The 14,527-nt window shown below is 32.6% G+C and overlaps 1 protein-coding gene and 1 non-coding gene across 5 annotated transcripts in view; both read right to left on the bottom strand.

The window, feature by feature from the left end:
* Positions 1–12,450, bottom strand: part of LOC126777816 (ankyrin-3-like) — a 131,723-nt gene extending 119,273 nt beyond the window's left edge. For all 4 annotated transcript variants that reach the window (XM_050500988.1, XM_050500985.1, XM_050500984.1 and 1 more), the window contains exon 1: positions 12,200–12,450. In XM_050500988.1, coding sequence (XP_050356945.1) covers positions 12,200–12,295 — 96 coding nt within the window. In that variant the 5' untranslated portion in view covers positions 12,296–12,450. The remainder of the gene's footprint in view (positions 1–12,199) is intronic.
* A 602-nt stretch (positions 12,451–13,052) lies between these two features.
* On the bottom strand, positions 13,053–13,124 carry Trnad-guc (transfer RNA aspartic acid (anticodon GUC)). The gene has a single exon. It is a non-coding gene; the product is annotated as a tRNA-Asp (tRNA).
* Between the last annotated feature and the right edge of the window lie 1,403 nt (positions 13,125–14,527).

Raw genomic sequence — 14,527 nt, 5'->3', positions numbered from 1 at the left:
AATAAATTAACTTTACTGTCGCGCTGTTAACGTTACTGTCCCACTGTTGGCTTATTGGACAATTGTGCTCTAATACGTGTTGATCAATACACAAGTACCAGATTTTCATCTAACACATGCAATTTTTTTAAACGATATTTTCCTTCAGCGCCTAGCAAGAATCGAATTATAAACACAAATTAAACATGAAATTTCAGTAGAGTTTACACGATGTAATCCTGCAATTTTCAATTAAAATTCACGTTTTATATCCACGAGCAACTCGGCCCATATTTTTATTTTTAAAATCTTAAACAGCCACGTGACTAGCCTTTGTGGGCCAATGCAAAAACTGGAAGATTGAAGCGACTTTATTTATTATGAAAACGCACGTGAACTGCTGAACGTTGGACAAGAAGTCAGCTTGTCGCTATTAGACACATTAAAGCTGGGTTATAAGTTAATCAAAGGTAAAATATTTTTTATTCTCAAATTATAGTTTTATTAGTTTATGCAAGACATAATCAGAATTTATAGCCTGTAGTAGTGAAAGAAAAACTGACTTAAGGGAACATACGATCATATTCCTCGTTGTTTTCGAGTAAATAATATCGTTAAAATCGCGTGTAAGAAATTACATTATAATTAAATAAATGCATTTACATAATGAATTGTTATAATACGCTAACATGTACAATGATTATCAACTAAAATGATAAGATCTGTTAAGTTAATTAATTTTTTACATTTAAAATTCAATTTATTAACTTATGAATTCGCTTTCATTGTACCTATAAATATAAGCATATATACAATACACAAACGAAAGCCAAAGGTCATACTTTCACTCGAGCTTTGTACGCCGTAATAGAAAATAAACACAAACAAATAAACTACGAAGCAGTGAACAAAGGGAACATAACAACGGACCGATATTAATTTTTACTGGAAATTTCTTTTATAACCAATTAATGAATAAATGTTGACGTCTCAATTTTTTCAGATTTTATTTATTCATTTTCACAATTTATACAAAGACGTAATGCACATAATAATAAAAGCATACTCTTAAAGTTAAACATAAGTTGAACGAAATGTGCAAAGAACACATTTTATGTTAAAAAAGCAAGAAAACAAATAACAATAACAACATTAAGAATTTACCAGTTTCCTGAACCCTTGCGTGTCTATTTCTTTAATATACTTTCTTCCACATCGTTATACCTAGTTATGTTCTCACCGATATACAGTTAATATATAATTATACAAAAAACAAAGTAAAACTATGCATTTGGAAATCCGTTTTGCTTGAAAACCCTCAAACAATCAGAACTTTAAATACCGCTGTTTAAAAATAATTGAATAAAAAAAAATTTCTTTCACAAATCACAAATAAGATGTAATAATATTACAATAAGTGTTTGACCAGAAAGATTGTCCATGCGATTGCATAATCGTCACAACTCAACAATAGTCCCCTTATTGATTAGTTTGCGGTTACCATCTCGTTCCGACTCCAATGGATCAATTGAAAAGATTGGAAGATTCATTCAAGCAAATGATCCGTGTGTCGGTTGAATATTTCAATACAGTCAATAATAGATTAGCTTTTGTTGATATGTTTTTTCTTTGAGTAATCAAAATGAATATATACCCATTTTAGTTGTGCCTCCATGTGCCTCCATGTAAATGAATATATACCAATTTTTTTTTAAATAATTTGATGTGCCTCCATATTTTTATTTCCAAGGACCATCACCAATTGCAATTGGATAATAGATTGGAATTGGGTTACATATTTAATTTACATTTGTTTTTTTTTTTGTTTAGCTTCTTATCACTAGTTCTCTTTCTTGTGTTATTGATCTTAGTAGGATTCTTGATTGGCCTGGATAATATTCGACCAGCCTATCCATAATAAGGTATTCATGATTGATTGCCATTTTATGTTGTCGTCCTACCGACACCAATACAATTAGTTTAGGAAACATCCACATTACACCATACGCACACATCCACGAGTATAACCGAACCAATTTAAAATACCTATTGCAATTCAAAACCATTTTATTAGTTTGCAACATTGTGAGAGGAATGGGAATCTATTGATTTAAAGAGTCAAATGTCGATGTACGTAGCGAATGCAGACAGCGTTCAAGCCCTCTGGAGGTTATTAGAACAATTTGCATCGCCTGTGCCATGCAGATTGCATTAAGTCTCAATGCAACAGGGGATTCAGCGTAGCAAAGCGGAATTATAAAACCCACTACCGCTATGAACCTTCCTTGTTCAGACTGTCATTTAAAACGGGACAAACGGTTTGCGCTAACCTTTTATGCTAAGTTAATAATAACGACAAAATCTACGACTTCTTTCTTGCATAGCAACCATACTGAAAAATCATTTAAACTTGACTATTAAATTCGACAATATTATCAATATTGTACTACAATTTCATTATATATCCGTTATTGCATTAGCGAAGACGACTTGACTACCATAAACAACATATCTCACATTATATTTTTTTTTTTTTTTTCACACACGGCCATCTGATCCCAAATTAAGCTTTTACAAAGCTTGTGCTATGGAAACCAGACAACTGATATACTACATATACTACTTTTCTTTTTGTAAATACATACTTATATAGATAATTACACCCAGACTCAGGACAAACAGATATGTTCATGCACACAAATGTCTGTCCTGGGTGGGAATCGAACCCACAACCTTCGGCGTGAAAGGCAAGTGTTCTACCAACCACGCCAACCGGCTCGTCAATATATTACAATTAATTAACCAGATTTTTTTTCTTAAATCTCTCACAGATCGGATTGCCTGGAAGAGATGACAAATTAGTGTTAAGTCCGCTCGTTATACACATCTATTTTATTTATTGCAAGCATTTTCTGTATTGTGCATATATGTAGATAATGTACATTTAAGTATATTAAAAATAATAATCAATACCTTCGTTCGAACTTCGAATGTTGTTTAGAGAGGTCGTTCGCTCTGTGTTCTCTTTTACTATCCAAATTTTTTTAAACGTATATTGGTTGTACGATATAGTACATTTGCTTTATAAATTGTAAGAAATAACATCTTGCTAGAAATGTAATGCATTTAAATATATATCTGTATTGTCTGGGTTGGCGAATGTTTTATTTATAACCCCATTAACTAATCGTAGGGGCCCGATGGGTATGTTACATTTACGAACGGGTCATTTCCTTCAACAATTTGCATATATATTTCAGCCAAGGTCATGGTTCCGTGTGCCGTGACCGAATTACACTGAGTACCGCTTATAAGGCGTGGCTGTTACACTTGTGACTTATTCATTCGAAAAATCATTACAACGAGCTGTTTCAAGAGTAATTCTAGTCGCTTAGGTTAAACATCAATAGTATTTCAACGACGATTACTCGACAGAAAGATGAATCACTTGTTATATTAATTTTCTAACATTTCGTTATTGTAGTACACATTACTTACATTTGAAAAATAATTTCTAGCTCTCATTAATATTTTACAAGACAAAAATTAATTTATTACCATAAACTAAATAAATCCTACGGCATTACTATAATATAGAATACCCATAATGTATTTAAATATATTTCAATAAGTATTTTCCAAGGTTGCCAGTACGAAACTTGTTGTGTCGGGGTACGTGTGGTTTTCAAAGCTTTCCACTAAGTGACGTCAGACTCTTGGGAGAGGGTGCTGAACAGCCCTCTAAACGGAGATATTGCGCGAAACGAACTTTACGGTGCTAGCTTTGCAAATTAGAATTACAATATGATATAAAATTGGCTTAAATGATCGCATTGATAATGTGATGTCACGAAGTCGTCCTCTTTTTGCGTAAATTGTGTATGTATTTAGGCAGAAAAAGGGCTGAGATGAGAAAAAAATATAGTTATATTAATTAATTCAAAATGTTTGTTAATTGCCTTCTTCATTTGTAATTAAATATTATTTTAATGGAATAAAGCTATTACTTCATTTCAGCTTAGTTTAATTTAAACATGAAACTCTACGTTTTAAGTGTCTTTAGACAAGCGTCGTAAAACTTGAGAATTCTTATGTAAGGCAGATGCTTGTAGATTTAAATGTTTTGTGTATGAAACGGAATATTTTAGTCGTAGGTATAACTTCTATGTATCAATAATTACTTCAACATCCTATCTATATATAACGTTAAGGGTCGTTTTAGCTGGAGGATGAACTAACCAATTATTTTACGTGACATCAGATGTGGTTTAAGTATAAATAGTATAGATATATTGCAGGTGAGTTTATAAAAAAATTCAATAAATCGACTTCTTTAAAACATTCGATATTTAAAATAAAAACATCCATATTTATAAGCCTATATAGAAGCAATAATATTGTCGTCAAATATATTTAAGCGTATATTGGACAGGATCACGATTTGCAGCAGCACAATTAATATCAAGTTTAGAAATTATAAACTACACAAGTACTTGCATTAATCATTCTCCGACATCTATATGAACGGTGACAGAAATATTGTTAACATTAAACATACACAAACCGTTTTTAAAATTTTAGATCCAAACAAATCATATTCACGCTACACAACGCACGTTGCTAATATTTGCACGTGAGCTACAAAGCTCATAAAAGCGTTGCATTGTATTGTGACCTACGATATGTAACTCTGAGAGACCCTCATAAATGACGTCAGCGTGGAGGGAGAGCGCAGTTTTATCCTCGTAAACGAATGAACAATACAAATCTTACTGCGTTTTATATATGGATTTAAATTATATGTTGTACTTTTGTCATAGTAGTTACCCGCTACTCTAATATACGGATATATTTGGTTTCGTTATTTACCGTATTTTACAGGATATGTGATCATAAATACTCTGAAGGTGTTTGTTAGATATAAAGCAGGTTTAAAGTTTGAACTGACAGACAAAATGGGGCGTTGCTGTTGCATTGTTGTATTATCATCATTTCCATTTTTGGAAGCGCTGTTGGTTTTTAGTCACGCAACTGAAACGAAAAGTTTGAAAATTCACTGTTTTAAAGCGTCAATTTTAAGACTTTATAAGGGAGATGGTAATTAAAGGGTGGATGCAGAAAGAAAATAATAAAGGGTTTCATATAAATATTTATGTGTTCATGTAAAATTATCAGTATATATGTATATGAACTAGACACGAGATGCAATAATTTACTAATTATAATTCATCTCATGACTCGACTAAAGGAAAACATCGTGAACCTGCATGCAAGGTATAAACCCTTGTTACGAATATATATATAACAACTCGTAGTACAACAGCGTGATTTAACGAGCTCTGAAGTGTTTTTGGGTATAGTGTAAAACATGAAACTTTTTAATTAATTAATTCCCATGTAATATTCTATTCCATTGACGGGATTCCTTCCAGTAAAACGACAGACGATATTCTGACCGAAGCCCCGCAAGGCTTACAAGCGAACATTAAGCTGAAAGCTCCAATGTTACACCAAGGTGAGCAACAATATGTGTTGGTTATCTGACATCATACTGCATTGAAATAAAAGATTTCTTATATAAAACTAAGCACGCAACTTTATTAATACGATCGTAATTTTTTTTTAATCCTTGTATAATTATTGCTTTTTAACCAAGATAAAAGTCATACCATATTTTTCGTTGCAGTATATGCATATGTGTTTACATATATTATACCGTATGTATATTATATATACATTCTCTACATTGATAGTTATTTAATATATAAAACTTATAGTTACTTTAATCCAACGATATAATTAGAACTGGTATAACTTTCGTATTAAAAAATACGTATACGTATACTTTTATACAGAGACTATGCATAGTTTTATCTTTCTCTAGACAAAAAATCCTCTTTCCTAATATTAAAAATTTAAAATTTTCGCGGCAAGAATTATGTGAATATGATCTTCTAAATAATTACGCTAAAAACCAAAATAGTTACGAACCAGTTTCAAAAGCTTACCATAAAGCCGTTTCAAAAAGAAAAAATATTAGACACCTAACACAAGGTAAGAATAGGTCCAACGTATAGGTTGTCCAATATTTTTTACAATTCAAATCAGTTTGTAGCATTTATCAAACAGGAACATCGATAGACAAACAAACAGATAAAACACAGAGAAAAAGATAACAAGATAAGGTACACAGCATTTCTATATTACATGTTTTTCAACGTAAAAAAATCTGTTCCATTTCAGGAAAAAAAGCGCTTCTGATGTTTTTTTTTCTATTATCTTTATTAACCGACTTCAAAAAGGAGAAGGTTTTTTAATATGTGTTTTTATTTGTGGAATTAGAAAAAAAAGGCCGTTGACAGAAGCCATGTGCAATGTGTGCAGTATAAATTGCATTAACACACTCCCTTAGGGTGGAAGAGTTGATCAATAGGCTAATTCTTATTATATCAAGTTATATTATTCAATTATCTAGTATGCTCATGTATAAAAAAAAATTGGCAGTAGACAGAGTAGTTTCTGTGTTAACGTGTAAAATATTTGAACTTAGATACAATATTTATGTTTCAATGTAATATTAATTAAATTGTTGTAACATTAATATAAAATAAATAAATGCTCATGTATTATATACAACTAATTTATTTATATTATTATTATCATGTTACTAAATAGCTAGTGCCCGTGACTTCGCGCGCGTGAAGTTTATTTAAGTCCGCGATTCTTTAGATATTTTTTATCTATGTCAATAGCGATTGGCTAAATATGATGATGATGGAACTAATACATAAGCTGAAGATTATATTTGTTTAAGCGCTCTAATCTTAGGATCTACTAGATTTGAAACATTGAAAAAATATTTTCGAGTTATTGTGAAATGTTATATACTATATAACGATACGACCGACGAAGGAGGAGCAGTAAGATTTAACAAGGGTAACAAGGTAGTATGATATTTACGAAAGTTTGTGTGTTTGGATGTTTGTAACTCAATTACAGTCGAAAGTTTAAACACTAATAAATAAAAATTCAATCTTTGTTACGTTATGTTTAATATCGTTGAATGGAACTTCGAATACTAGGATTACGTTTTTGTTAAAAAATAATACTTTTACGTTACATATCATATTATTTTAACTAATATCTACTTGGTAACAACTAGTTTTAATATTTGTATTACTCAAAGAGATTCTACTATTTTGGGATAGATGAACGCCTCGTTAAAAATATTATACTATTTAAGAATGAAAGGTCACAACTCACTCGCCTTGGTTCGACGTGTTATGATGCTAAATCAACATATAAATAATAACGAATATCATTTATGTATTAACAGGTTGTCTACTTTTAATCAATTTAAAATAATATATGCTAATCAATTTAAAACAATATATTCTACCGCAAAACAGCAGTACTTGGTATTGTTGTGTTCTGGTTTGAAGGGTGAGAGAGCTGGTGTAACTGCAGACATAATTAAGTGACAGAAAATCTTCATTCCCAAGGTTGGTGACGCATTGGCGATGTAAGCGATGGTTAAAATTTCTAACAATGCCAATGTCTATGGACATTGATGAACACTTACCATAAGGTGGCGCTTTTGCTCATGCGCCTAACTATTTCATAAAAAAAAAATACTGGATCGGGTGGGATTGCTTGTTTAGATGCGATTTGGTACTAATAATATAGATCAGAACATAAGTATTGTTACAATTGTTTCAGTGGAAATTTAAAAATACATTGAAATTTAACATTAAAACATGTCATTTTATGTTAGGTTATTATACAATATTCACGATAAATTTCAAACTTGTAAAACATACATTGTAATTTAACGATGTACCGTCTTGTAATGCAATAGTTTTTAAACGTTTTTGTTTGTTATAACTGTTCAATTAAACTTTAACCAGATCTCAATCAACATAAGTAAAAGAACTGAATTTTTATGTTACACCTTATCGGACGGGAAAATGTGCCTGAGGTTAAGTGGTCACCACTGACCATAGACATTGGCGATGTAAGAAATATTAACCATTCTTTATCTCGGCAATGCGCCACCAACCTTGGGAATGAAGATTTTATGTCACTCAATTATGTCTGGAGTTACACCAGCTCTCTCACCCTTCCAACCAGAACAGAACACAACAATACTAAGAATTGTTATTTCTCGGTAGAATATGCGATAAGTGGGTGGTACCTACCCAGATGGGCTTGCACAAAGCCTTACCACCTAATAAAAGTAAGTCCTTGTATAAGTCTTACGACTTGGCCAAATACGAGGAGTATTCATTTTCATTGATTGACAGCAATTTTAGATGAGTTATTTCATCAGTTTTTCAGAAATCAGTCATTATTGTTGTATTTCTTCCAGTACAAAACATTTATTTTACTCTGTATATGTAGTTTCATTGAATTGTTGGTAAATATTTGTGAAAGCATGATAGGTACAAATCACTTATCATTAATTGCCTGTTTCGGTTTTAAGGATGAGTGAGCCAGTGTAGTCACTGTTCATCTCGGCGCGTTGGTGTATAAAGAGTATATATGGGCAATGACTTATACATGTTTTTATTCTTAATACTGACGAAAATGTTTTAGAAACCAGGCTAATCATCGCAGTGTGTTGTATGTTACGCGTTTATGGGCGTGTGTGTTATTACTGGACTAGAGCGAATCTTTTGTATACTGTAGGAACGCCATGAACAACCTTTTTACCGAATTAATTTTGAGTGCCAATGGGAATTACACCAACTTGATGTAGCGGGTTGGTGGATACACATGTGGAATCCAGCATATGCAAGTTTCCTAAACAAAATTAATTATTAACTCATTGATACTTGCCCGGATTTGAACCCCTTAAATCCCAATAAAAAAGTTATACATACCTGACTAGGGGTTTTCTTTCTCGATTTATTTAATTTTGAGGGATTTATTTATTTAACGGAGCGACCTATAATGTACGTACGTAGTATACGTATAATGTACGTACGTGTAATAAATGACGTGGTAGCGCTCGATAATATAGCCAGAAAATATACGAATCGCGATTCAATCAGCTTTAACTTATATAATAACAAATGATGCGCTAACAATTAAACATTTTTATCCCATTTCGGTGCCGTTACAAATGGTAGCCCTACCTTTACGTAATCCAGCAGATGTTTGTTTACCCCAAATAGTACACTAGCCTGAGAACGGAAGCGATGATAATAGCTGCAAAGAGATTATCTTTGGTTTTTATTTTTGGTAGCAGAACAATAAAGCTAAGAAAAACATTATTAATTTGGATTTGGTTCTGAATCTTATTTGCTTCATAATATTTTTATTATTAACGTTTCCTAAAAAACAATGAAAAGCCGAGATGGCCTAGTGGTTAGAACGCGTGAATCTTAACCGATGATCGTGGGTTCGAACCGGGGCAAGCACCACTGAATTTTCATGTGCTTAATTTGTGTTTATAATTCATGTCGTGCTTAACGGTGAAGGACAACATCGTGAGGAAACCTGCATGTGTCTAATTTCGTTGAAATTCTACCACATGTGTATTCTACCAACCCGCATTGGAGCAGCGTGGTGGAATAAGCTCCAATGAATATTATATTAAACAGAACAAATTGAATAACATAAATATAATAATATAATCCCTAGTTAAATTTACCCAAACAGCTCAGAAAATCAATAAACAGTAACATATTTTTAAGTGTATATATTAAATTAAATCACATTTTTAAGAACAAAGTCTATATATAATGCAATAAGAAATATAACTAAGTTTCGAACTATTATAAAATCTTTCCATAAATAAAGCCCAATTTAATCTATAATGCAGACAACTGCTGCATGGACTTGGTAAGATGCCAAAATTGTGAATTTTCGATAGGCAGTATGCAGTCACATTGTATTTATATAACATCAATATTGCTATTATATAAAAATATAGTAGCAGATTTTGAGTGTCCTACAACTGAGCTAGGGCTCTTTCTTTACTCTGTTTAGATCTTATTCTAACAAGCTGCTCAAATGTAGGCACACACATGTGAAAGACTTTCATCTAACAGGCAGGTTTACTTACAATATTTCCCTGCACTGCCAAGCAGATGAATTATACATTTAAGGACAGGAAAATTCAAAAGTGCTTGCCTGGGTTTAAACCTTCCATTTATTATACAAAATTGTCAACATTTTTAATGCTTGTATTTTAATATGATTATGTGCCCTGCGAACACACTTTTAATTTTTTAATGGGAACAGAAAAGTAATTTAAAATATCTTAAATTATAGATTATAAAACACATTAAATTATTGCTAAATAAAAACAAATTACGAAATGTTTCAAATTTTATATATTTAAGTATAAATTTGTCAATCAAGGTAAGGTAAGTAATTATTAAAAAAATCCTTTAGAACATTAGAAGCAACTGTGAGTTGTACATGCTTAAGTATATATAATTATACAACATAAGTAAATGAAATAATACACCTTACACATCCTGCTTATAAATTAAAATAAATTATAAATAATTGCTACATAATTCCTGATCAATGCTCGCTTCTTGCAAGTTATGTCATATATGTTATTAGATGAGCACATATTAATGTATATCTATATACTGAACTTAAAGTCTATTGATAGACACATTATGCTATATGGTAGGTAAGTATTAATCAGAGTTTTATAAAGGAAGTCCTAATTAAATATGATAAATATATGAATACTCAGAAAGGAGAGGAGGCCTTAGCCCAACATACATTTTTACATTTATATTAACAGGCTGTTACTGTACTGTACTGAATACTAAGAAACAGTTCAGTTAAAATAAAAAACAAAATGTTTTATTCAATATTGAAGCATTACACTTACTAATATATAATATTTTTTTCTCGGCTGTTTATCAACCAATTTAATTTTTTGTTCATTCGGTAGCTTTGTACAAAAAATTTGAAAATAGAACATTAATTATTTTTCAATAATGATTATTGTTCAATATCAACCACTGAGTAAAGATTTGGAGTAATTAATTTTATTATTGAGTATACAATGATAATAGAATAGACTAGGCTTGATCTTAATTATGTGAGACATGTCATGAAGTCACACAATAATGTCTTAATCGGGCCACTAGACCAGGTCAATCATTGTGGCCTTATTATCACATTTGTCATATATAACTGAAATATGTTTTTATTTTACAACATTCATTCATTATCTTACCCATAGACCTTATACTTCTACCTATGGTAATCCATTATTATTATTAATAATGTATTCAGAAAAATATTTTTATTATTTAAACAAATTAATCTATTATTTAAATAAAAATGAATTATAAACTTATTTTTAATAATTTAAATTACGTTAAGTTCTTTATTTAAAATTAAAAGCAACTGCCTCTTCACACGCCTTGTTGGTCTATTGACTAGATATAAGGCTAAGGCTATTGGGGTCTGCGCCCAAGGTTCTGAGTTCAAATCCCACGTTGGGCTAATAAATAGATATTGGATTTTTCTGTCGAAATTCTCAATAGCAGCCCGGGATCCTTCCGGATCCCACTTCCGTGTAAACACTCCTGTGACTGTGAAAGCACGAAAAGCCATTGTCCTGCGCCTGAAATCTTTCTGATCGTTTCGGATCACCGTCCAATCGAATTATGACCGAAATCGGTCCGGAGGACATTATAATTATTGTTTTCTTTATCTTACTACATTTCTTTTAGGTTTAAGTATGCATGAATTTGAATAACGATTTCTGGTAATTAAAAAACTAATTTAAAAAAATTATAATTTAAATGTCTTATTAAAGAGTTTCCTTACGCAAATTATATAACGTCTACAACGAAATTTCTATTTAAACTAAATGAGCTCTTTTGCAAAATATTACGCGCATATAGCGCGAAAATGATGTGCGTAACGTTTCATAATAGTCAGAATTCAGCTTCATTTTATATTGAGAAAGCTTAAAATATATAAAATAGGTCGTATTCGCACGCTTAGTGACACCAATAATACCGAAGTATCCCGGTCGTAACCCGCAATACAGCTACAAGAGCTGCGCAAAATTATGCCGTTTTAGTTTCGCTGCTTGAAAAATATAATTTCACCAATCGTCAACTCAGATAACTAAAACATTATTGGGTAAGGTATGTTTAATTTATCGTCCATTAGGTTCAACCAAAATTAAAATGAAAACTCAGAAAAACTTAAGAAAATCCAATTCGATTCTTACCTGTTTACTTTTGTTGTCGATCCCGTTTGCCTTGCCGTCTGGTACATTGCCGTTGTTTTCCTCACTTTTTTCACTTTTCACACCCTCCAATGCCATTTTTAAATAGTTATTTTATTCACTGTCATACATAAAATTGAATTAATTATTCTTAATTCACTGATCATAAAATATAACGCCACTAATTCAATACGAGCGAGAACTCCCATAGACAAGCAACGGTCGCAGCAGCATCACGCATCGCAACAGCCGACGCATCGAGCGCGAATGAAACGTAAAATGTGAAACAAAAACTGTTTTGACAGCTCGTCAGCTCCTTGGAGCGCTACAAGCAACAGATTAAACATACATTTTAAGAATCCCACAAGATTTTTAATTTAATATTACTAACAAAAAAGAATATAAATTATATCTGAGTTATTTCATCTTTCTTCTAAATATTTACAACACATTTTATATCTAAAAGTAAAAATTATTATATTTATGATTAAAACTATTATCAACAAAAAAACATCTTCAAAAATAAATCAACAATAAAGAATGCTTTAAATTTAACAATAAAATAAAATTAACAGTTTTTAAAATGTAATCGTTATATTTTAATACAGGTTTGCCTTTATTGTTCAAGACCTAAAATATTTGTCTCTGTTCTTTGTCATAGTTTTAACTTATAAGTATAGATGGCGCTGTTCACTACGAATTTTAAGCTGATTGCATTTATAACATATCACGTCAATTGAAGCTAATTTTGTGCATTTTTAGTTAGTTTTTGAAGTGTAAGCAAGCTGATTAAAATAATTATGTCAAAAATTGAACGTAGTAAAAAGTAAATTAAGTATTTAGTATTGTAAAAATTCTCCCCGGCGGGGAATCGAACCCCGGTCTCCCGCGTGACAGGCGGGGATACTTACCACTATACTACCGAGGATGTTGTCACATAAAGCAAAAAAGTAAATTTTTTAAGGACAGTAAATAAAAAAGTAAGTTTGATGCAAAATTTATTTTGACATTATTATTTTTCTTTCAACCCATACATCGCTCCAAGCAAACTATATTTGTAATAGCGGCAGATGTAAGTAACGCTTAATAATTCGTTATACTTAAATTTATTTTTTCTATCATAAGGCAGTGATATACCTACAGGTATGACCTACAGGAAAGCCCACGATCGCTGGTCGCTCGCTGGACCTCCCCGAACGGGGTCTCATCCGGTGCGCTCGATCAGATCGTGGGTGATTCTGTAGACGCGGGAAAGATTATCCATCCCAGCTGGATGAGAACGCTAGCACCGATCACATTCTGAACTCAACAGTCGACGCCGAATCCACCAGGACTCCGAAAAACCAGCGCCTGCAACACTAGATACCCGGCTCCTTTACGAACCGATCTGTCAAAACAGTGTCCCAAGCGGGACACCTCTCGATGGACCCGACCACGTGTACACACTCAAGACACCATCCTCTCAACGCATCTTCTCATTCTCACCGCCTTGCCGCATTGGAAGCAACAAGTATAATACGCGCGCTAGCAACACAACAGCAGCAACAGATACCCCGAAGCTACTAATTCTGTACCTAGACATCTGTCAGATACAGACAGTCGTAGAGCAGGTCGTTCGCTGGACCTTCCTGAACGGGGTCTCCAGTGCGCTTGATCGCCCTGCGAATGAACGCGGAGAAATCTGTTGCACATATCGAAGGATCTTTCCCGACCCAATGACCCGTCCGTCGTAACGGACAGCGAAGGAAGACACCACAGTCAAAAGAGCACAACCCTTGGAACTGTCATTACCAGACCTCATTACAAAAGTTTTTTTTTTTATAGAATAGGAGGCGGACGATCATATGGGCCACCTGATGGTTAGTGGTCACCAACGCCCATAGACAGTGGCATTGTAAGAAATGTTAACTATCGCTTACATCACCAATGCGCCACCAACCTTGGGAACTAAGATGTTATGTCCCTTTTTTTGTTTGTTTGTTACGCTTTGATGTCTTAACTACTCAACCGATCATCACGAAGTATTGCATACACGTTGTCAGGGATACAGAAAAGATCATAGGATACCTAACACCTAGCGCTTCTCCCCTCTATATTTATTTACATATCTGTCTGACCGTGAGATTAAAAGTTTATCGCATTCTAGCGATGCTGTATACGTTTTGCATTTGTCATACGTATTTACCCACGGAACTTATGGCGAGGGTAGTGATACCTGTTGTTAAAAACAAAACTGGCGATATCGCGCACAAAAGTAACTACAGGCCTATCTCTTTAACAACCATCTTAGGTAAAGTACTTGATGGTTTGCTTGACCGTCTGTTGTGTAAA

This window comes from Nymphalis io, chromosome 24 (assembly GCF_905147045.1).
Source record: "Nymphalis io chromosome 24, ilAglIoxx1.1, whole genome shotgun sequence".
NCBI classification, from domain to species: Eukaryota; Metazoa; Arthropoda; class Insecta; order Lepidoptera; family Nymphalidae; genus Nymphalis; species Nymphalis io.
The sequence above is the reverse complement of the archived record's forward strand: the minus strand, read 5'-3'. Positions and strand labels throughout refer to the sequence as shown.